The sequence below is a fragment of the Lepidochelys olivacea genome (genome assembly GCF_965140295.1).
Source record: "Lepidochelys olivacea isolate rLepOli2 genome assembly, chromosome: 11".
In the NCBI taxonomy this organism is placed as follows: domain Eukaryota; kingdom Metazoa; phylum Chordata; order Testudines; family Cheloniidae; genus Lepidochelys; species Lepidochelys olivacea.
The window spans coordinates 40,623,902-40,648,937 of record NC_140421.1 but is presented as its reverse complement, the minus strand read 5'-3'; the positions used below and the strand labels follow the sequence as shown (position 1 = coordinate 40,648,937).

Genomic DNA, 25,036 nt, shown 5'->3' with positions numbered 1-25,036 from the left:
AGTAAATCTACTTTTTCAATTACCCTTATATCACAGCAGAGGACCTATGGCTTTATCACACTGTTTATAAACCCCAAACTCCTATCTACTGTAGTTGGAAATATTTGCGTGTATCTTATCAGGGGTTAAAAAAGCAGCAGTCATATATGCTTTGCAAAGAGATCTTATTGGTCACTTTGAAATTTTTATATGGCAAAATCAAAAGTGCATTATTCTCAAACATTTGGTTCCCAAAGGCAGATTGTGAACAAGTTGTCCAAACATAGTGCCATTGTCTCCCTCCTTGAGAATGAGAAGCCTGCATATTTCTTTCAAGTTTAAAGATAGCCAGGCAGCATTGCCTAGTATTTAAAGCACAGGACAGCTTCTAACCAGAAGCTTCTGAATTCCAATCACAACTCCACTGATTACTTTGTGTCTCCATTTCCCCATCCATAAAATGGGGATAATAATATTTATCTGCCTTGCATGGATCATGTTGCTAGGATTTATTAGTTTAGGGGCCAAATATACCACTTGACGTAAACAGGTGTAATTACATTGGTCTTCAATGGAGTTGCTGCACCTGGTTATGCCAGTAATGAATTTGTGCAGCATTTTACAGATATGAAATGCTACTAAATATAAGTACTAATTATAATTGCTGGAACTATACATGCAACATAATAACAATAATTAGAGCTGGCAAAAAGATTTTTTTGGGGATGGGCAGTTTTTGTCAAAAGTTCAAGTTTTTTTTACTAGAACTACTTATACTGTGATTTGTATAGTGCCTTTAATAAGGATCTTCAAGTACTTTACAAACATTATTAAATAATTTATGCAACACCCCTGTGAGAGGGCAATGTTATATCCATTTTACAGATGAAATATATAGGGGTTAGTGACTTGCTAAATCACTGATAGAGCCAGGAATATGACTCCCAGTCAGTTTTTTCTACCTAGTAGACCTTGCTTCCTCTGCACTGCATCTTGCTTAGGTGTAAATGACTGTATAAGGTGTAAGGCAGTACAGAGTCAGACCCCTAGAGCAGTTCTCAATCTGGGAGTCATGAACAGATGTCAGGAGGTCAAGACTACCCGGCATCCGATGAAGTGAGCTGTAGCTCACGAAAGCCCATGCTCAAATAAATTGGTTAGTCTCTAAAGTGCCACAAGTACTCCTTTTCTTTTTGCAAAGACTACCCTAATCTTTCTACATTGGTATAAACAGAGGGGCATCCTGGGGTGGTCACTTTACAGAAAAGGTGATCCAGAGCTGTGGTAGGGGAGGAGAGGAGTCACACAGAGATTTTGAGGTTGTGCATTACTGGGCAAGATCCATACCAAGGCCTTTGTAGGAAAGGCTGGCACCCCCCCCCTTCCCCTTCCCCTTCCCCCTCCCCCAGACCACCAGCATCTGACCTAGGTCAACTTCCTCACAGCCCTGTCTGGCAGGCGCTAGGCGGTCACAACCGTAGGGCTGGCACTCTTGCCTCGCTCGAGACCGGTGTCCTCCTCTGGGAGGTGCCCCCCGCGTCACTCCGGCCACTCTCCTTCCGTGGGGACCGCTTACTGCGGCCTCAAGGTTCAGGCGGGCGCCCTCTGCCTGGCCGGCCGCCGGCGAGGCCCAGCACCAGGGCCCCTGCCCCAGCCTGTTGGCGCAGGGTCCCGGCAGGGGGGGCTCATTAGCATAGGGCCGGGCTGCGGCGGCGCGGCTGGCTGGTGGTAGTGCCGGGCTGGCAGCTCCTCCTCCCCCTCCCCGCGCTCAGCATGGCGGTCAAGGTGACTCTGCTCCTCCGTCGCTTGTTGCATAAGGAGCCGGGTGTTTCGGGCGGCCCCTTCGCCGCCAGTTCGGGGCTATGCGGGCAGGCGGGGAGCTGACGGCGGCTGCTGCGGCCGCCCCTCTGTGGTCCTGGTACCCGGCAGCGGCCCCCAAACAGCAAGGGGGCAATGGGGGGGGAGGAGAGCGCCCCACACCCCGGGGGAGGAGAAGGGGAGACAGCCCCCACCCCGGGGGCAGGGGCGTGTAGTGGGAAGGAAGGGACCAGCTTTGGGGGGAAGGGTCCTGCGGTTGGAGGATGGGAGGGAGCTTGCGATGGAAAGGTCCTGTGGTGGGGGCAGGGAGCAGCCCTGGGGGAAGGGTCCTGTGGTGGGCAGTGGAGGGTGAGAGCACCTCTGGGGGGGTATTGAGGGTGAATAGAGGAGCTCTTTGGGAAGATGGGAGTTTTACAGCAGGAGCTTGCAGAGCAGTCCTCAGCTGGGGGAGCACAGTTGGGGTGGGGGAGTTCTCAGAACAGTGTATCTCACTTGGAAAAATATTGATGATTCTTGTTGTGTGTCAGGTTTCAGAGTAACAGCCCTGTTAGTCTGTATTCGTTGTGTTGTGTGTGTTTGTTGCTCTGTTGCACGTAGTCAAGCCAAAGGTGTTAAAATGTGTTTGCTTAGTGAGTTTTTAGCCTACAGGTGTAGCCTGGATGCTGGTGCATGTGCTTGAACTTTTAAGTGTCCCAAGGTCTTCCCAACTGTTTGTCTAAACTAGAGTGTGGTCATGTTTTAATTCAAGTTAATTAAGACAATTAGAAATGCAAGTGGAGACACTTCACAAGTGTTGGTGATTTACTGCAACTCCTTCTGCTAAGGGCAGTTTCTACCATTTGGGGCACTGGAAATACTGTTGCTTCTGACATTTGAGCCTGTTTCACTGTCTCCCTTATTCTCAGACAACAGTTACTGAGTTTGACAGCTATCACTCCTCCCTGAATTTTTTTAAAGTTAAGCAATAAAAACTTAGATTTTAATGTTTGGGATTCTGTTTATCAGTTAGATAAGAGAGCTGACATTTATTACCCTTATCAGGATAGATTGCATGAGGATTCTTTACACTATAAGTCAATTACCCAGCTAGTAAAGCATTAACTTTCTTTTCTTGGCTTTACAGGTGCAAACAACCAAAAGAGCGGATCCCAGTGAGCTACGGAACATATTTTTACAGGTAAACTGATTTATTTGATTGACAGTTTTTTCTTTAAGGGTATGTCTTCACTACCAATGTTAATGTGCCGCCACGGCAGCGCTTTGACGTGGCTGTGTAGTCACGGCACCAGCGCTGGGAGAGAGCTGTCTCAGCACTGTAAAAAACCACCCCCACAAGGCAAGTAGCTACCACCGCTGGGAGCGTGGCTCCCCAGTGCTGGTGCACTGTTTATACTGCCACTTTACAGCGCTGAAACTTGCATTGCCCAGGGGGGTGTTTTTTCACATCCCTGAGCGAGAAAGTTTCAGAGCTGTAAAGTGGCAGTGTAGACAAGGCCTAACTCTTTATATGCCCTGATATGCTAGGGAGGGGGGGTTGCTATGGAGAGTGGTTACCATGGAGGGCGGTTGCTATGCGGGGCGGTTGGTATGTCAAATGTATGACACACATTTTATGTCACACTAAGATCTTTAAAGTTCACACTGTTTATATTGTATGTCTAAAGGCCCTTTTAGGTTTGAGTGGCATTAAGGTAAACCGATACTGAAACAAGTTATGGCTTAATACTTCTTTCCTTCAAATATTTTTGAAATAGTTACAACATTTCCTCTACAGCACAAAAACAAAACCCCAAACCCTAAGCCTCATTATTTTTTTAAGTTATACTTTTCAAGATAATAAAAAGCTCTACCTTGAAAGTGGTTTTATACTGTAGATCTTACCTTAAGGATAACTTAAGGTTACAACTTGTGTGTGTAAAAAGAAAAGGAGTACTTGTGGCACCTTAGAGACTAACCAATTTATTTGAGCATAAGCTTTCATGAGCTACAGCTCATTTCAGATGAAGTGAGCTGTAGCTCACGAAAGCTTATGCTCAAATAAATTGGTTAGTCTCTAAGGTGCCACAAGTACTCCTTTTCTTTTTGCGAATACAGACTAACATGGCTGTTACTCTGAAACCTGTCAGCTTGTGTGTGTGTGTACTAGTCTGTTTACATCATGTCACTTTCTTAGTAAAGGGTGTCCAAATTGGTATGTTTACTTTTTTTCTTCCTTCCTCTCTGATTTCCCTCAAGCCATCAGAAAGATAATTCTAAAAGGAAAACACAAAATTATGAAAGTAAGATTTTGTAACAAGATTGATGTGATCAAATGTGTCTTTGGTCCTTGATTGTGTCCCTTAATATTTTAAATATCTTTCTATGTAAAGATGATATTTCCCTTACATTCAGTAATTCTCAAGTAAAATACTTTAGTTAGAATACAGGAAATGAAAGTAATTTTAAATTAAGGAGTTCCCCTGGAAATAAGACAGTAATAACACAAGTCACCTTTATGTCACCCTTGACATGTGACCTTTGATGCTGTATTATCAAGTTCCCAGATGTGATAAGCAGCCAAGAGACCCTTTTGGCTGAGAGAACTAATTATATCTAACTATCACATTTTTTCATAGATAGTTAATTTGAATACAGGAGTGGATGCTAAAAATTGCAATGTTGTATTCAAATGATTGTCTAATTTTTTAACATCAGATATACCCTGTAAAGATTTTTCCCCAGCATAAAAGCATAAACTGGATGTGTAGTATTTAGTTTTAAAGAATAAAATAGTTAAGTATTAATTTATTGAAATACAAATGAGTCTCAGATATCTAAAAGCTCTTTTATTGGCTTGTGGACTTTGGTAGTTAGTCAAAAAACATTTTGCAAGTCATACAAGACTTGAAACATGATTGGGTTGTTTTCTAACATTTGGCATATTTAACTTTTTGCGTAATCTTATTCTGTTCAACTGGAATGCTTCGCATAATGCAGAGCGTATGTGATTCTTGTCTTATGTTATGTTTTGAAGTAGGAGTTTTTGTTGCTGAAGTGAAGTAAATTATTTGAAGCCCTTGATTTAAGTCATGTATGTAGTATTTTTATGCTTACCGTGATGCTAAATCTGTAAATTCTCCATATGAAGTTAAATATTTTAGTGTCACGTTGGCAGTTTATTGTTTTTAAAAAGTCTTAATTCCACAAGTTCTACAACAGATATGCAAACTACCTTGTTTTGTGCACATGAGAAATGAAGATATAATGGCTGCCATATTACTTTTCTTGAATAGCTGAAACTTGCAATAAAAAAGCTATAGGAACTTAAACATTTTAAATTGTACGCCTGTTCAGAGGTACACCAAATTAAGAAAAAGTTATGGTCATAGAAAGAGATAATCTCCTGTTTCTTTTTGATAATTTGGTAAATTACACAAGTTTGAAATCCTGTTCATGCTATGTTGGTAGGTTATAAATAAACATATACTTTTTTATCACAACAGAAACCCTCCAGACAAAAAAGAATAGAACTTTGTTGAGAAATACTGTTAGTGTTACAACACATTTCATGGGTCAAATATGTTGTGCTCTTTGCTGAGGGTGCAAGTCTGTTCCATGTTGTTCAGCTAAAGGGCATGCATTCCTGCCTAAATTTGGCTTCCCTTGAAAATAGACACAAGTAACGATGAGGATCATGAAGAGGAAGAGAGTTCATATGTTCACCTTGCACTGTGGTACAGGGCGTCCTTATCCTTTCTCTTGTTCACATGATGCATTCTACTAAATGTTACCATCCAAGTCACATGAATATATTAGTGTGTATGCTGTGCATATTAGAATTTGTGAAGCTTGGTGTAAGATTTTATTGTTTAAATTATTAAAGTGTTAGCGGAAAATTTTTATTTTTAGAGTATAAAAGCTTAAAGGAGCAAAACAAAGGAGAAGTTGAAATGGAGAGCAGGAGGGATACAGGTCTCTTTAGGACAGTGTTTATTTAATCTCCTGGTGAACCTCCATTTTTTTCCCTAGAGGAGATGCAGTTAAATTTGGGAACTATCCGGTTGAATGAGTCCCTGTCTGCTGAACCCAAAATGGAACTGAACCAGTAAGGAGGAAAAAAGAACATGCTACCCTTTTCCATTTATTTAAAACACAGTACAGTTTTTTCCATTAAAAGTCCATTTTCTCAAATCTATTGCACCTGATTTGATGAGAATGATGAGAGGGATACCTGTGAATTTTTTCTTCTGTCAAGGTTAAAGTTTGGAGGAAATATTAATTTAGGCTGAAAACCAGTGTGATGGCATCTAACTGTATGTTAAAAAGACAGACTGTGCTTAGCTTAGACATGTTATGTTATGGTGGTAGAAAACAAGATGTTCAAATTAATCAAATGCTCAATTTTGAATTATCCTTTTTATGTGTGATAAGAATTCTCTTTTGCAAAGAAATAATTTGGAATTGAAGAATCTATTTTTAATTTTAGTATAAAATTTAATGTGTAATGTAAATTTATTTTAATTTTTGGGTAAATTAAATAACTTCTTAATAAATATAGATAAATATAAAAGAATATATATATATCAGAGTTTAGTCAAACCTTTTATTTTTTTCATGCTAAGAGATCCTTGCCTTATAGGTTGCATCGCAGAAAGGTCACTTGGGGCCAGATACTCTGAATTTATAAATACATGCCAAAAGTGAAAGGCTTACTTACTTTATCACTCCTTATTATGTTGGCTTTTTGCCAGCACCCTTTCTAATTATCATGACTTTCTCATATGGAGCTGAGAATAATCTGTCAGATAATGGTTCATTCATTTGTATCAAAAATAAATTCCAAAACAGATTATTTATTGTAAAATAATTCACAATTTAATAAAAATAGTTTGATTAGTTTTTAAAGAAATTGGATAATTATGTTTACAGTATTATATGCTTAAATGTTTACTGTCTTTCATGTATCCTTGACTGCGTGCTTCCTCTTTTATAACTGGATTCTGCTGCTATTGTGGATATTTTCAGTACCCTGTATGTTATGTGATCTTGCATATGCAGAGTTTACTGTGGAATGCACTCCTTACAGAGGAATCATGCTTCATAATCTAAGGTTTTATTATTTTAAAATGGAAAGGGAACCTTAAGAAGGTGTTGCAAGGATGTTTGCCTGACTTTGCCAAATATGCAGGAACCCTGAAACATAGCTCTGATAAAGTTTGAACTATCCTGTTTATTTTAATGGAGTGTTAATTCTTAAATATAAGACAACAGTTTATTGTTTGTCTTATGGTGAGTCCCACATGCCCCAGTCAAAATAAGGGTCCATTTTGCTAGCTTTCGTAAAATACATAGACAGATGCAGTCCCTGGCCCCAAAACTTTGCAGTCTAAGACAAGACACAAGTAGATGTAACAAACAAATAGGAGATGATTGATATAGATAATAATTATAGGTTTGGAGTCATTTAAAGTTGTTTGTTTTTTTTAATTATAAGGGATAAATTTAAATGTTAGCTTTTAACCATGTCACTGTTGATAATTTTAACAGCAGTATACATCTACTATTCTTCTTATTCCACAGTCCCAAACAATTCCTACACTTTCTCTGGAGCCAAAAGCCTTGCCTTCCTCTTTCTCAGATTTTGAAACCCCCAGCTTCTCTGATAACTTCTGTTATGGTTGGTCTCGACAAAAATATATTTTCAGTACAAAAAGCTATGAAACATTGAAGACTAAAAATGTGGAACACAGCTTACAGTACAGGTCAAAAGAACATCCTATCATGTAAATTAATTGTGAAGATGGGATATCTCAGTATTCATCTCTCTTTGAAATGTACTGTGAATGGTGGAGGAACAAGCAAATGGCCTTATGTTAATTTATATAGCTAAGTACCCGTGATGGACCTCTTTCAAAGTCATCCTATAACCTTTTTGTTCTCTGAGAAATTCCAACTTGTCAAAAGACATGAAATTTTATAAAAGATCCTGGGTCGTGATTCTGTCATCTCGGATCTGCTTAAGCTTCATCAGGGGAAGTTTGAGTTGCAACACTGAGATCCCAGTTATTCTAGTACTCCCTGAATATGATATTTGTACATTGGAGTATGACCTATGAACTGAATTCTAAAGGAACTCTTTGCAACTACAAAGCTCACCATCTCTACTACGAATCTGAACCTCAAGAATTGAACTCATGTCTGTATATATATTAATCTTTTTACCATACTTCTCTCTGTTTTTTAATAAATTTTAGTTTAGTTAATAAGAATTGGCTGTAGTGTGTATTTGGGTAGAATCTGAAGCATTCATTAACCTGGGAGGTAATGTGTCTCATCCTTTGGGACTGGTAGAACCTTTTCTTTTATATGATGAAATAAGATTTACAGAAATGTTCATCATATTTGACGTGGGTCCGTGGATGGAGGCCTGAGGCTGGATCACTTTAAGGGAACTGTGTTGTTTGGACTTCTGAGTAACCAATAAGATAATAAAGAACGTCTTTTATGCTGGCTTGGCGAATCTAAGTATTGGAATATCCAACAGCTTTTTGGGGTTTGGCTGCCCCATTCTTTGCAGTTCACCCTAATTGAGTGACCATAGCAAGCTCCCCACTAGGATCCTGGTCACAGTGGCGTAGTCGTTCTTGGATACACATTACCACAGGTTAATCGGGTTTTTGGATCACAACCACACACTTGTCAAAATTTAATTTTGATATTGGGAGAGTTTAAGGGTTAAAAATCAGTTACAGTGAGTGACCCGTGATCAAGATGCCTGACGGAAAATGCCTGGAAGTATTGTGCTTACAGAGAGGGTTGTATTTTAAGCAAAAGGCCCCAGAGCAGGAACTGGAAGATCTGTTAATTGCCGGTGATAAGGAAGCAGATCCAGCAAAAATGCTTGCAGTGAGAAACCTGCAGCTAGAACTTGTACAAAAGCAAAAAATAGCTAATATGGAAGGAGAAGCTGCTGAAAGAGAGTGCCTGTGTTTTGAACATGAACAAAGAATGGCATATATTTGATTGCAGGAACTTGAAGCTAAGGTAGAAGTGAACAGACTTAAGCTCCATCTCAAGAGAATAAAGGAACAACAGGAACTGTATCATCCTGGAAAGCCAACTCCTCTCAACTGTGAAGACGGGGATAGAATCTATCCAGTTTGTAACAGTGTTGGTGTGTTGTTTGACTCTAAACAGTTGAATATGTGTAAACAAATTTACCCCACCACTGCCACCTTTTATGTAAATAATTTTACTCTGACCTCGGGTGAAGGTAACCCCATAACTTGTGCAGAGAATGTAAACGTCAATCGTAAAAGCTGTTCAGGGCAAAATACAGCTAATATTACTCTTGTTAAAACAGATTTTGTCAAAGAAGAAGATTATTTACCAAATTAGCGTATGAATATTGTAATCCTCTATGAGTTTACTGTAAGTATGCCTTTAGCCAGAATCCATCTTGAATGGAATGGTGTTAAACATGAAGTTATAGCTGGTGGAAAGAAGTTATTGCCTAAGGATCTTTTGATTGGGGATGATATTAAAACTTTGTTCAGTCAAGTTGATGACATAAACCAGTCACAGGAAAGAAATAATCCTGAACCTGTGTCTACCAGGGGCAAGGATTTGTCTATGGAAGGTTTCTCCAAATGTTTGTATGAGGAAGATAGCTGTTTATCTGTGCAAAGAAGCAGTGCATATGTGGAAAAAATTCCTATTTGTCTGTCTGGTATCTCAGGAGTGAATCTAACATTAGATAAGGCTCAGGAAGATGTTTCTCTAGAAAAAATTAAAGTTGGTGATCAGGTTAAAGCCCTAATTGAGGAAGAAAAGGGTAATTTTTTTATGGGTGATGGGAATGTTGGCTAATAAAGTTTGGGAAAGTAAGCCTGACCCAGGTAAAAGTGATGTGCTTAAAATAGCTCAGTGTAATAAGACACTATTTGTAGAAAACAGCAGTTTATATGATAGGGGAGGGAAAGGCAAAGAAAGTTTAGATGAGCATAGGCAGCCCTCTGAGCTGATAGCTTTGTCTAATCAGCAGTTTGGGAAGGCAAGATTAGTGGAACATGAGTATCCCTACACCTTACCTGTTACCAGTGTGGAGAATTGTGACAGTGAAGGAAATGTTTCTGAGTCTGTGAGGGGTAATGACTTGCCTATGAAGGGAGCTATCCCAGTCTCCAAGCAATTGTCTGTGAACAGCCATGTGTGCTGGGACAAAAGAAAAGATATGCCAAGCTGTTTGTCTGTTAAAGGGGAATGTTTCTCCAGCTCTTTTCTGTCTGTAAAGCAGACAGTAGAATCCTGTCAGCCTATGATGGTTGAAAATTTATCAGTTGACCCAGAGCTGATTCTGGATACAACTAAAGCCCAGGAAGGAAATGTTTCTGAATTTGTGTCTTCTAGGGATGCTATTGTAACTAGGTTGTATCCAGTTAATGTCATAAATCGCTCCCAGAGACCAAGCGATTCTGGTGCTTCTGTTTTGCCTGTTGCTAGTATGTTGCTGAGTAAAGATACAACAGCCTTGTCTGATCAGGGTGATATAGCCAGGGCACAAGGAAAGCATGAAGGTAATCTGACTATGTTACCCACAAACATTATTTTAAAATGGAAAGGGAATCTTAAGAAGGTTTTGCAAGGATGTTTGCCTGAGTTTACAGTGTGGAAACTTGTAACAAGGAAGAGAATGTTTCTAATCTTGTGACTATGAAGTCTAGCAGTTTACCTGAAAGGGCGTTTTGTGAAAATCTTTCTGAGGGGACAGAGATGATTCTGGATTTAAGTGAAACCCAGAAAGTCTGTTGTTGCTCAGGAAAATGTTCCTTTAGAGCAAGCCCTAGGTGAAAAGGCTAAGGGCAGAACTTCTGTGAAAAATGGGTTGTTGCTTAGAAAGATTCCTGAAGAGAAATCTTCAGGGTAGTTTTAACAAACAGTTCACTGCAACTGATGGGTGTGGAATTGATTTGGTAGAGTTAACTCAGGATGAATCACTGGATAGAGAAAGCAACAATTTGTTTGGGAGACTTGTTCAGTTCCTAACTGCCAGATTCTTTCTGAGTTATATAGATCCACTGACTTTGATTTAGAAAGGCCCAGTGTGGATAGCTTTGAAAAGATTTCAAATGCAATAAAAATTTTTAGGGAATTTAAACAGCCCTATAAGCTTAACCAGCTTGTTGGGGAGACAATGTTGTTGATTCTTTAAGTAAGCAGTCTGTGACTCAGATACTGAAGAAAGATCTGGTTACTGGATTACAAGGATGCAGGGGAGAGCAGGCAAACTCTTGTCTCCAGATATTTTGGATATGACTTGTAGTCTCTTAGTGGACTTGACATCTGATTCCATGTGGAAGCAGAGTTTGGTAATGGAAAGACAAAAGAGAATAACATGCTAGTGAAAATTGATGGTATCTCTTTAAGATAGAGTGCAGCCTTGGAATTGGTAAAGCTTGAAGATTTGAAAACTAGTAAACAAGCTAAGGTCTGTGTTAATGCAAATGACCAGACTGACGGGGATGGGGGGGAGAAAGACTTGCCCATAGCCATTAGCAAAGATGATGCACCCAGCCAGCCAATGGATTCTGTTACACAAAAGAGTTCAGATTTTGACCCTAGTGGATAGTGAGGAAAGGAAGGATTAAACCTTGCAAATAAAAGCCACAGGTTAACCCTAAAATACCAAAACCTCAAGGAATTGGTTAAACTGAAAGCCTATGTTAAGGAAGACCTGAGGTCAAGAAAAAGCTACAAAGATTCAAAAGGGATATTGAACAAGCTGACCTAAAGAATGATTTGTCTAAACCAAAGGCTTGGCATGACAAAAATAATTGTAAATGTACACATGATAGAACTGATGTTAATGTTATTGCTAATGGTTGTAACTAATTTGTTGCTGATACAAAGAACTGTAAAAATGTACAATGTGCATGGTCTTTTGGAAAAGCTCTTGAACGTGTTAAGAGTGGTACATAATAGAAACCTTTATGATTATGCTGTTTGGTTCAACAAGAACACACGTTGTGTTTAAAAAGCCTTATAATGTTGAGGCTTCACAGCTAATGCATAGGTATATTTCTAAAACTTTCCACAGCAGAAAAACCACGACAAGCTTGAACTGCTGTGCACAAAGGGAAACTGGGGTACAACACCTCACAGCCTTCAGGGCTGAATACCAGAGTAAGTGCTCTCTGAAGAACATTAGTGATTCCAGGGTTTGGTCTATGTGTTAAATTAACATATCCATTAAAGTGTTTCACAAAGTATGGGCTAAGTTTTTGGCTGGGGCCAAAGCAAGCATCAATACTTTGGCCTTACAAAAAATTCAATGTAAACACAGCTCATATCAATGTTGGAAGATCCTTAAGGTGTACCCAGGAGCTCTAATTTCGCCCTTCCACACCAGACTAACGTTGGGGGTGTGATGCATAGCTAGAAAGGGTTAAACATCCTGAAAAATAAATAACCCTCAAAAGACATGTAAGGAGCTAATGTTTGTGTATTTACATATGTATAAGTAGGGTGGACAATGTAATTAATAAAAAGAAAAGGAGGACTTGTGGCACCTTAGAGACTAACCAATTTATTAGAGCATAAGCTTTCGTGAGCTACAGCTCACTTCCTCAGATGCATATCGTGGAAACTGCATCTGAGGAAGTGAGCTGTAGCTCACGAAAGCTTATGCTCTAATAAATTGGTTAGTCTCTAAGGTGCCACAAGTCCTCCTTTTCTTTTTGTGAATACAGACTAACACGGCTGCTACTCTGAAACCTGTCATAATGTAATTAATAGTCCCTGTCTATGCTGTATTCTGATAATTCAGAGGTCAAAAGAACATCCTATCATGTAAATGAATTGTAACATGGGATATCTCAGTATTCATCTCTCTTTGAAATGTACTGTGAATGGTGGAGGAACAAGCAAGTGGCCTTACATTAATTTGTATAGCTAAGTACCCGTGATGGACCTCCTTCAAAGTCATCCTAATTACCTTTTATTCTCTGAGGAATTCCAACTTGTCAAAAGACATGAAATTTTATAAAAGATCCTTGGGTCGTGATTCTGTCATCTTCGATCTGCTTATGCTTCATTAGGGGATGTTTGAGTCGCAACACTGAGATCCCAGTTATTCTAGTACTCCCTGAATATGATATTTGTACATTGGAGTATGACCTATGAACTGAATTCTAAAGGAACTCTTTGCAACTACAAAGCTCACCATCTCTACTACGAATCTGAACCTCAAGAATTGAACTCATGTCTGTATGTATATTAATCTTTTTACTGTATGTTTCTCTCTCTTGTTTTTTAAATAAATTTTAGTTTAGTTAATAAGAATTGGCTGTAGTGTGCATTTGGGTAGAATCTGAAACATTCATTAACCTGGGAGGTAATGTGTCTGATCCTTTGGGACTGGTAGAACTTTTTCTTTCAAATGATGAAATAAGATTTACAGAAATATTCATCATATTTGACGTGGGTCCGTGGATGGAGGCCTGAGGCTGGATCATTTTAAGGGAACTGTGTTGTTTGGACTTCTCAGTAACCAATAAGGTAATAAAGAAGCTGGTTTGGTGAATCTAAGTATTGGAATATCCAGCAGCTTTTTGGGGTTTGGCTGCCCCATTCTTTGCAGTTCACCCTAATTGAGTGACCATAGCAAGCTCCCCACTATGACCCCGGTCACAAATACCCAAAAGTCTGAAAACTGTTATATTATGAGCAAATGTAGTATCACTTTTTAATATCTAATGCTTCTGTAGGAATAGCGGTAGGCTCTACATCCTGCCTTTGCAAGGAGATGGGATGAGACTAGACTAGGTATGCTCTGCCTCAGGTTACTGTAGTCCTAAAACCAGGCATTTCCTCTCCTTTTTTTCTTCAAGAAGTTCTAGAATTATAATAATTAAAGGGATAATGTCAAGTTTGTTAATGTGCCCTGAAAAATGGGTAAACAGTGAGGTGGCAAAATTTGCAGATGATACGAAACTATTCAAAATAGTTAAGTCCAAAGCAGACTGCGCAGAGTTACAAAGGGATCTCACAACACTGGGTGACTGGGCAACAAAATGGCAGATGAAATTTTGTTGATAAATGCAAAGTAATGCACTTTGGAAAACATCATCTCAACTATACATACAAAATGATGGGGTCTAAATTAGCTGTTAACACTCAAGAAAGAGATGTTGGAGTCATTGTGGATCGTTCTCTGAAAATATCCACTCAATGTGCAGTAGCAGTCAACAAAGCAAACAGAATGTTGGGAATCATTAAGAAAGGGATAGATAATAAGACAGAAAATATCGTATCAATTCAGTAGCTGCTAACCTAATCATCCAAATTATGTTATTTTGTTTTCTCTCTTTTTCTTTAGTATGCCACTGTTGAGAAAGATGGAGAGCATTACATGACACCAGGAGATTTTGTACAGAGATACCTAGGACTATACACAGACCCAAATTATAATCCTAAAACAGTGCAACTGTTGGCGGGAGTAGCAGATCAAACAAAGGATGGGTGAGAACTTTGCTTTCCTTTAAAAGCGTATAATTGGCAAATGATTTAATATGTCTTCTGGTTACTTTATTGCCTTCTAAAACAATACCTTACTATTTGTGTTGAGCTGTATGAGCTTGTTTGTTTACCTAAATAATGAGATTTTTCTCAAATTCAGTAGATAATTTTGTTTCAGATTAGTGAGAATATAGAGTATAACAATTTTTAAGGTGCTTTAACTGAGGGGTTAACATAGTATTTAGGTTATTAATGTGGGGTTTAGCCAGAGGCCATTGTGTATGCCTAACAGAATGGCTACATTTTTGGTTAAAATAAGTACACCCATTTTTTCATGATTGCCTTGAAGAAGTTCATTCTCAATTTATTCAGGTCCATGATCAGCAACTGTAGAGTCTTTATCGGGGTGGGCAAACTATGGCCCACAGGCCACATCTGGCCTGCCAGCCATTTTAATCCGGCCCTCGAGCTCCCGCTGGGGAGCAGGGTCTGGGACTTGCCCCGCTCCAGCCGGGGAGCAGGTCGGGGGCCACTCCACGTGGCTCCCGGAAGCAGCGGCATGGCCCCCTTCTGGTTCCTATGCGTAGGGGCAACCAGGGGCCTCCACTCTGTATGCTTTCCCCACCCCAAGTGCAGCCCCTGCAGCTCCCATTGGCTGGGAACCAATGGACGGGGCAGCGTGCAGAGCCACCTGGCCATGCCTCTGTGTAGGAGCCGGAGAGGGACATGCCGCTGCTTCTGGGAGCCACTTGAGTTAAGTGCTGCCCAGAGCCCTTCCCCATGCTCCAAGCCCCTGCCCCAGCCCTGATCCCCTTCCCGTCTTCCGAATCCCTTGATTCCAGTCCAGAGCACCCTCCTGCACCCCAATCCCCTCATCCCCAGCCCCACCCCTGAGCCCGCACCCCCAGCCAGAGCCTTCCCCCCCATTCCCGCACCCCAACCCCCACCCCATCCCAGAGGACCCTCCTGCACCCTGAACTCCTCATTTTTGGTCCCACCCCAGAGCCCTCACCCCCTCCTGCACCCCAACTCCAATTTTGTGAGCATTCATGGCCCACCATGCAATTTCTATTCCCAGATGTGGCCCTTGGGCCAAAAAGTTTGCCCACCCCCTGGTCTTCAGTATCCATAATTAAACACAGCTTGGAAAAATAAAAAAAGATGTCATGCATGTTCTGTAGTGTGTGGTCTTTATAATACCTCACTGCCATGATTCACATACAGATCAAACCACTGAGAACCTCTTGGCAAGAGAGACACCAAACACTTTTTATTTAGGAAGAAAAGTATAACCTAATCAAGATAAGGTTATACTGCACAGTTTTTTAATCATTGCTTATGAACAGTAGTCCTTGTTTATAAATTGCTCTCTGAAACTATTTTACAAAATGCCCAGTCTTAAGATGTATGTTATTTTTTTAACCGACTCTGTTCCAAAGTAGCCTTGCCTTCTTGCTCTTTTCCATTGCTGCATGTAGGCATTCCGGTTTGGCATTGTATTGTAGCAAGAAGCATAGATGTTGTTAAAGTGGAGCCAAGAGGTTAAGAAGCATCAGAGCAGAGGTCAAAAATACCATCAGAGAGGAGTGGGCATTTGGTAGAGAAGAGATGGAAGGCTGCTATTAAAATAGAATACAATCTGTTTTTCATAGATAAATTTCATTTATTTGAAATTGAAAGCCTCTTATTTTCCTTGGTTCTGTAAGTGTAAATCTGACCCTGGATGGTATTCAGATGGCTTTTGTTTTCCTTTATTGTAGTATTTTAGAACATTTTATTTTATATTTCAAGCACCCTGATCAAGAAGGTTTGGTATCTTCACTTGATAACTAAAATTATCGTTCTATGAAATGCATATAATTTGTGTTAAATAGCAAAGATAGAATTTACTCTGTTATATAGTTACATAATGTTTGTTAAATAAGGTTGCAACGTTTCTCCTTGGACTTTTAGGAGGTATTTGATAACCCAAAAAAGTTACATTACTGTCTCTAACATATGGATGTGATGGGATGCATCACCAGCAATATGGCTGAATATACGTATCTTTTTGAAATCATGATCAGTAAACAAGCAAATCTGTAATATTTTGCTTTCTCCCGCAGCTGTTGGTCATCTTTTAGAAGTGTGTTTATTTGAAGAGTGGTTTTATAAAAGGACTTTTTGTACAGTTAGGAGTCAAGAGTGTCTTTCACTTCTTATAGCAGACCCTCCGACTGAGAAATTGCTGGTTTTCTACCACTTTCTGTTTTGTGTGTAGCTTTTTGTTTGGACACTATTGTTCAGAGCGAGATCAGTGTATTCATGCAGGTGATAAAATATGATGAAATAATGTGTAACTTACTATCCAGAGTTTGGATTTTTACAGAGACAGAAGAGGTTGGAAGGCAGCCAAGGTATTTGAGCATTAACTTGTCCAGATTTAGCTTGCCTTCTCAGTTTTTGAGCATTTCTTTGCTCATTGGCTAATGGTAATTTTAGCACCCTCCATGAGTAACGGCCAATATTTCCAGCCTTATATGCCTATTGTGAAAAAGCAAAACCTCCACCACTTGATGCAATAAATGTAGTTTACATCTACTGATCATGAAATCTGCTGCTTAAAATTCAGAAGAGCAAGTACTTATAACATCTTCTTATTCCACCTTCACTAGTGTTTGGGTTTTTGTAGTTGAGAGCTTTCATATCAAAACATTCTCAAAATATGAATAGGACTAGTAAAATATGGTTTATATCTTGATTGGTATTTACAAATTAATGCAGTATTCTCTAATTTTCTATTCACTTACGGTTTCATTTTTATGAGGCTTGAGCCTGCTCTCCAGAATATGACAATCTACACCTTGGAAAAAGAGCTCACTGGTTAATTTTTACAAATTACAGAGTGAAGCATGCTGCATATTAGAGGGCAAAAATTACACCTTTACCCCGATATAACGGGACCCAATATAACACGAATTCGGATATAACGCGGTAAAGCAGCGCTCCGGGGGGGCGGGGCTGCGCACTCCGGTGGATCAAAGCAAGTTTATAACGCGATTTCATCTATAAGGGGGTAAGATTTTTTGGCTCCCGAGGACCGCATTATATCGGGGTAGAGGTGTATCTCTAAAATCTATTTTAGATTATTTAACAGGATAGAAAAATGTGATTAAAATAATCTTGATTGCATAAAACTAATCTTTTTTCAAATTTACTAGTAGGCATTTTAACTTTCTTTTTTAATGCTTTCTTTATTACCTCTTTCTCTTCCACTCACAATTTAAGCAATTAATGTTGTGTGCTTGAGATTCTTAGTTGACTGGGTCTAGAAAAGTGTTTCTTTTCTCTTGTTGCTATCGTCCAAAATTGGTGGGAGATAGGAACTCAGAGTTGGATTTATTTAGGAGTCGTGGGTTCAGATCCTAAAAGAGTCACAAATGAAAATGCATTTGGTTTTGTCCTAGTTTCTAGTTCTGATTCAGATGCAGAATACTGTTTAATCTGATCAGTAGTCTCAGTTCAGGAAAACGCATAACTAAAATAGGATTTCCCTAGGCTAAGATGGAGTTCCATTTTCAGAATTATGTGAGACAATTCACAGAGCACCAGACTGCTGCATGCTTTGTGTCAAAGCGTTATTTCCTCACAGTTAAGAACACAAAATTAATCTAGAAATAAATGTGAACAGGGAACAGAAAAAATAAGGATATGATTCTATATCATATTTGCTTGTGAGGGATGTTTGAAATAGTAACTTGGTGTTATAAATAACTTTTTGTTCAAAAGTAGAAGTTATTAGAAAAATAGGATGATGTGAATTGCAACTTAAATGTGAAGTTTTAGTTGTACAATTAAAAATAAAATGACTATGCATTATATGCAAATAACTGATGATGTGATGGGGAACTATTATTGTGTGATCTGGAATACAAAATATTTGGACACTCAGTTGTCTGAAACTGCGCCTTCTGGAATCTTCAGATCTATATTTATCTCTAGTCAGGATTTTCTCATGTGAAAGATTTATTCTGTCCCTATATGGTAACATCATCAGGTTTATCCCTGAATTTTTTTTCCAGAAGCATAGTCTTTTGTAGCCTTCATTGTGAGTCTTAGCATCTTATACCAAATTTCAGTCTTAGATAACTGTATTATTTCTAGAGGTAGTTTCATTTATAACATTATTAATTACTTTAGTCTACAACTAAATTGTAATAATACATTACGCTTTTCAGAGGATCTAAAATTGCTTTACAATGTTTAGGTAGGTATTAATGTACCTTTTGTGTACACACACACAGAACTGAAGCGACTACCCATAGTCACACTGCAGATCAATTGCAAAACCTGGGAATAGAACCAAGGTCTTCTGAATAACCATTAACTAGTCTGCCCCTAAAAATTAAGTTCTCAAGTTTTAAGTAACTCAAGAAGGATTAACAATCCTAGAAAAAATGGTCAAGAATAACCAAAAAGTTTATGACCGTTCTGGAAAAAGATGGAGTATTTGGGTACCTGTTTGCTTTAGGTGCACCTTAGAAAGGTTTTTGTAAAAATAGTTGTTCTGTCCTTTAGTTTGATACGTTTGTCATTTTTCTGGGATTGAACTCAGCAGCAGCAGTGTTTGGCTTTCTTGGTAGAGGGCTCCTTTTCCAAAATCATCACCTTGTGGAAGAAACTCATTTTTGTAAATTGTTAGACTGGTGGTCTATGATAGAAATGTCAAAGTTGAGAATTTTCCTGTTTAGTGGCCCATAATGTTTCTAGAGTCTAGTTCAGTGGGAATATGGAAAGTAAAGGATCTTGTTATAAGGATCTATATTTTGGTTAGTGTGTGTATAAGGGCTAGATGAACTAATGGCTACTATGGCCTAATCCATTAAACTGTTTCATAAAATATGCATCTGTTCAACTGGGGTCTTCAGACATGAACAGTCCCAGTGCAAAATAACTGCTATGAACTGAGTTCATCCTTCAGCACTGAGAGTACTGGAAGGCTATATTTTGTAAATTGAGATCAATACATATTTTTTTGAGACTTCTTACCTTGACAATCTGCAAAAATGTTATGCATGTTTCTTTATTGCTATAGATGCAGTTCATTTTTGTGGTTTAAACTTATTTTGGAGATTACAATGAAATAAAAAAATACCTAATTGATGTTAAAATAAAGTAGATAAAGAAATTAATGATGGAATGTGAATAAAATGGGCTTCGTGTTATACTGTAACTATTTTTCTAGACACCTGCTAATCTGAAATTCAGAACTGTAGCAGTTATACGCGTTTTGCTTGCTTAATTTGAAGAGTAGTGTATTATTTCAGTGTTCTTAAAAGAATTTCAAGGTTTGTTTATATTCTGCATTTTGCGAGGAAAATCTCATTTTTATCTGTATGTTGGTTCATAAAAAATCCAACTTTTTCTGGTACAGCATGTATATTAGCAGTGGCAACCCTCCAAATTTCATTTCAGCAGAAATGCTTTGTTACTTCACACTTTGTAAATCCAAGTAGAACAGCACTTGAAAAATAATTATGAAGTATTAAATACTAGGCTCACACTGAGAGTTGTGTCCACAGATCTGAATGCAATTGGAAACTGAGTCACAGGGGTTGTGACTTCCCTAAGGCGACACAGCACATTTGTTCCCATTTTTAACATAGAATCCGTTTTCTTGTCACCTGTTCTTAATCACTGGATTGTGAAGCCTTCCAAATTATCAAACCCCAACCTTTATGGCCCTTGTGAATATCTTTTAAAGCCTTTAACTTCTGTTTTTCCTTTGTAGGTTGATCTCCTATCAAGAATTTTTGGCATTTGAGTCAGTTTTGTGTACTCCAGATGCAATGTTCATTGTTGCTTTTCAGTTGTTTGACAAGAGTGGCAATGGAGAAGTGACATTTGGTAAGAATACTCTCAGAAAGCATTTTAACAGATTAAGGTCAATAGTATCGATAGCAAGAATGGCCAAGACTCCCTGGAAATCTAACCGGAAATACGTATAGTTCTGCACATACAGTACTGATTTCCTAAAAGGGTATCTATAGGTAAAATTTGTTTTCATTTTTTCAAAGTGTTGGTTAGAACACAAGCGTAAGAAATCCAAAAATGTAATTACTATACTTTGTTGAATCATTGACTCTTACACATTCCCAAAATAGGTGGTGTAAAACTTGCTTGTGCAGGACTGTCCTGTAACATAGTGAACCATGGGTACTAATTCCTTCATTCCTGAAGGGATTTTTTTAAGAAGTTCAGGATCTCCAGGTACCACCTTTGGAGAACTGTTACTACATTTATTGAGAAGATAATAGGGGTTGCAGGTAGAAATGAAGATGTTCTAATTCATGTTTTAGAAATCCCAATTTAATTTTCCTGTTTTAAGGACAAATTCTACTCTATCTTATATGGGTACAACTCCTGAGCTGAACCCATGTAAGTAAGAGTGGAATTTGGCTTTTAGACTTTTATTGTTACAGTCTAATTTTTATCACTGAGTAAGAACTGAACTGAACAGGATTCTGTAGGTGAAAGAGTTTCATTTTACCATGTTACTGAATAGATAAAAGCTTACTGATTATAATAAATTGTAGATTTGTTATTTAATGTTAAGCTAAAATGTATATTTAGATTAGAAAACATTTAATGCTGAGAATTTTAATACATGGAGTGCGAAATGTTAATTTTATCCAAAAGAATAAAGCTTTCAATAAAGATAATGCAATTTATGCTTGGATTTGTAGCCACTTACTGTCTGTACCAGCAATTTCTGAAAATTTTTGCACCAATTTTTGAGGTAGTGGTGAAACTCAAATCATGCACGAGCCTTTTTCTGAAAAAATATATATAGTATTGCTTGAATCATTACTCGTATACAGTGACATGATTAACAAACAGGGCAAAATATTAAGCACTCAGGGGCTGCCACATCCTAAAGAGAAATAATATGTAAGAACTTTATAAAAAGAAACAGTAAATTCAGGTACTAGCTAGCAGTCAAACTGACAAAGCAATCCATTACATTAATTCTCACCAAAAAAGTGATGATGCCCCGATTTCTCACAAATGTACATGAACATAGTCAAGTTGAAACAGCTGGTTCAAAAAATGAGTTAAAAGTAATGTCACGGAGTACATATGCCCTTGTGTCCCTCTGTGCTGATTTTGGTGGTTTTATGGTCAGAGCTTCCTACTGTTAAATTGTGTTTTCCCTCTTCTGTGGCTGTATTAGAGGATCACAAAACAAGGGAAACTGACTAAACACAAAGTGGTGTCAAATGCACAAGGCAATCTCTAAAAATAGATACAAATTTGTCCTCTTTCAATTATTATAAGGTTAGTTGTAAAAATACAACTAAAACCAATCTTTCAGATAGAATTGTGATTTTTAAGTTGATATTCCTTTTAATATCAGAGTGCTGTAGGGAAGTTTTATACTACTATCCCCAGTTCATTAGTTTTACAAAATATGCCATAGGGCAATTACTTGTATATTTTATAGTTAGTGGCGTACTGTGAAATGTTTTAATTTCTTTATAATATATGTTTTGTGGTGCGGTACCCCTGACTTCCTGTTGCTTCTTGCTTGGCAATTTTCCTACATGCAAAATGGCATACATAACCACCTTCACAGGGTTATTATAAGTGTGTAGAGTTTGGGGGAAATATAAAGCACAATATAATTTCATATGAAATACTGACATTTGCTAATCAGCAATTGGTCTCAGATCACTTTTGTGAGTTAAGGAGATGCCTCTGTATTGGTTTATTTCTGGGCTCCCCCCCCGCCCCATTACATATGTATCAGACAGTAGGTTAGCTTCATATGAGTGCAGGAGACAATTTCAGTTATGTGAAATTAGGAAACTCTCCAAAGACCTCACGAGATGAGATCATGGTGAAGTGTGATATTTCCATTTTGGATCTTTGCTTCAAAGAATCTTACAAGATATTTACTCCTTGTGGGGTGAGGGGAGAAGGCCAGTTTTCTTCGATTTGTAATTTTTGACCTTAGCCAATCAGTGCGAATAAACAAAGGTATTACCCATTGCTTGACTTAAAATACACACACTTAATAGTGGCATATTGTGTATATTAATCTGTGTAGTGTACAAGGTTCTGTGCATGTATATCATGTCCCGTATGTATAAATATTTTTAATGTAGAGAATTATTAGAAATTATACCGAAATGGAATAGAGCTAGCCAACTAGCGCGCACGATTGATAGACAGTTGTAGATCTGGAACTGTGGTTACATTTCAAACACACAACAAGTAGTTTCCTTCACTCTGATTTTTTTTTCTTCCCCTTAGGCTTGACCCTGCATATATACCCATGACAAATGTGGCCATCTTGGCTTCTTGCTGGTTTTTTAGCCCTCTTTCTGTCACTTTTCTACTCTTACTAGCTCTTTATAAAATGTTTATATTCTACTCCCAATGAGTAACTTGTTTGTTAAATTATGTGTAAAGCTTTTACACAGAAACACCTAAAATCTCATAGAGGTCAAGGTTAACAACTTTATATTTATATGGAAACTTTTTGTCAGAAAGATTGATCCATTATCAGTGGATAACATATGTGAGATTATACATTACTGAGAATTATCTAAAATCTAAAGTTTATTGAAATAAAAGAAAAGGGGGGTGGAATGGTTAGCAGTCAATACCTAGTTGAACAAGTAACAACTTCATTTAACAGGTTTCAGAGTGGTAGCCGTGTTAGTCTGTATCAGCAGAAAGAACGAGGAGTACTTGTGGCACCTCGAGACTAACAAATTTATTTGAGCATAAGCTTTCGTGGGCTAAAGCCCACTGTGTTCAAATAAATTCGTTTGTCTCTAAGGTGCCACAAGTACTCCTCGTTCTTTCAACCTCATTTAAACCATTCATTCCCGTTTCAATCTTGGCTGTAATAGAAAGAAAACAATTTTTGAGAAAGGGATTTAGCATCCCTTAATAATAAACATGCTAAGGATTTGTGAAATCACAGTTCACCTTTAGAATACTTTCAAGTCAGGACTTTTCCTAATCAGGTAATTCTAAGACCCTGATTATTTTTTTAAACCTTCATTGATGAAGGTAAGTAACTGTCTACTTCATTGATGATAAACCTTCTTAACTTGAAAGAAGTATTTAAAATAAGATATAAAACAAATGCTACAAAGCTGAGAGAATTTACAGATTTTTTTTCTATACATTTTTAGTTGAACTGAAATTGGGTTAGAGCAAATGTTCGTATTGGGTAGTTTTTGCTTTTCAGCTCTGTTTTCTGAGATAACTCAAAGAGCTGTGCCTTTGCTTGATGCTAAGCAGATAATCCCCATCTTGTGGGGTAAAAGTGACTGGAACCAGGGATTGCCAAGACTGCTTAAAATTTCTCTAGAAGTAGGTATTTGACTGGAAATGAAAGGATTCTTCTTGAACTGTCAACTGGGTAAACTTTAAACTGATCTGGATTGTGTCACTTAACTGGTGTGTACAAGTCCAAGCACTTTCTTCCAATTTTGCACCTTCTCATGCAGAGGCTAGAAGGACAGCCATTCTCATGGAATGTTTCAGAGACTGATTTTTAATTAAATACCTGAGCTAACTTAAAACCTTGTAGCTCTGAAGAGCAGAAGAACAGATAAAATAACGAAACTGTATATTGTTTTACAGTTTTCCTGTTCATGATTTCCCTGTGTTCAGTTTTCAAATTCTTTTGGAGCAAGTTGGAAGGTATTTGGATACTTGAACGCTGACTAATGCAAGGCATTTAAATATTGTTGCTCAGAGCAAAAAAAAGACTATCTCCTAATCTCTTAAGAAAGCATTTACAAAAGCTCTGTCTATACTATTATAGATGGATGGGATTATTAACAAATTTCTAATTTTAAACCAGTAAATTTACTCCAACAAATGTAACACATTACTCCTTGGGAAAGAGAGGGTTAAATCTTCCTTAAAATCGAGAAACAGTAGCGGTTTTGAGAGTGTTGGAGGATGGGGAGGGGCTGAGGAAGAGTGAGTGAGAGGTAGTTGAAAACACTTCAGTAGTGGTAAACACCCATTTTTTCATGGTTTGTATGTATAAGAACATCTTCTGTATTTTCCACAGTATGCATCTGATGAAGTGAGCTGTAGCTCACGAAAGCTTATGCTCAAACAAATTGGTTAGTCTCGAAGGTGCCACAAGTACTCCTTTTCTTTTCGCGAATACAGACTAACACGACTGTTACTCTGAAGCCTTTCAGTCTAACTGTTTACTTCCTATTTTGCCAACCCCCAACGCTCAAAAATCATGAGTCAGGCTCTAAAACTAATTCATGAGATTGGATAAAAAAACCCCAAACTTTAAATACAACACACCTTCATGTTAAACTTAGTGTACATTTATTACCTTACCTGAGGTTGGTTTTTGTTTAACGTGGTATCATAGGTACATGCAGTGAATATGGGAACATGATGTATGCATCAATGCATTTTAGTTATTTATGATAATTCCAGGAGTTCCTGTGAAATTAGAAATGGCACCCTTCCTTTCTTTGGTCCTTCCACATGGTTTTTCTGTTTAATCTTCTATCCCACTACCCTTTCTCCTCTCCAATCTCACAACTAGAACCACTCAACATAATCTGTTATCGATATGTGAGAGGCACCCATTCAGTTTTAATAGTAAATAGTTTAAAGTCCAGGGACAGTGTTAATTTACAGAACAAGAGCTCAGCAGCGCAGGAAGCAGTGACTTGTACGTGTTTATTTGCACAAAAATGATTAATTC

General features: G+C 38.1%; 2 protein-coding genes across 3 annotated transcripts in view; one reads left to right on the top strand and one right to left on the bottom strand.

The window, feature by feature from the left end:
* HAT1 (histone acetyltransferase 1) overlaps positions 1-1,615 on the bottom strand; it is a 52,189-nt gene extending 50,574 nt beyond the window's left edge. Inside the window, exon 1 of the mRNA XM_084643839.1 lies at positions 1,405-1,615. The gene's annotated coding sequence lies outside the window, so the exon portion shown is untranslated. The remainder of the gene's footprint in view (positions 1-1,404) is intronic.
* A 17-nt stretch (positions 1,616-1,632) lies between these two features.
* The window catches only part of SLC25A12 (solute carrier family 25 member 12), a 69,409-nt gene continuing 46,005 nt past the window's right edge, over positions 1,633-25,036 (top strand). Inside the window, exons 1-4 of one of the 2 annotated variants that reach the window (XM_084643836.1) lie at positions 1,633-1,764; positions 2,921-2,974; positions 14,153-14,295; positions 20,063-20,178. In XM_084643836.1, the coding sequence (XP_084499962.1) occupies positions 1,753-1,764; positions 2,921-2,974; positions 14,153-14,295; positions 20,063-20,178 (325 nt within the window). In that variant the 5' untranslated portion in view covers positions 1,633-1,752. Of the gene's footprint in view, positions 1,765-2,920; positions 2,975-12,565; positions 13,042-14,152; positions 14,296-20,062; positions 20,179-25,036 lie in introns of those variants that run through there. The other variant, XM_084643837.1, reaches the window with a different exon arrangement.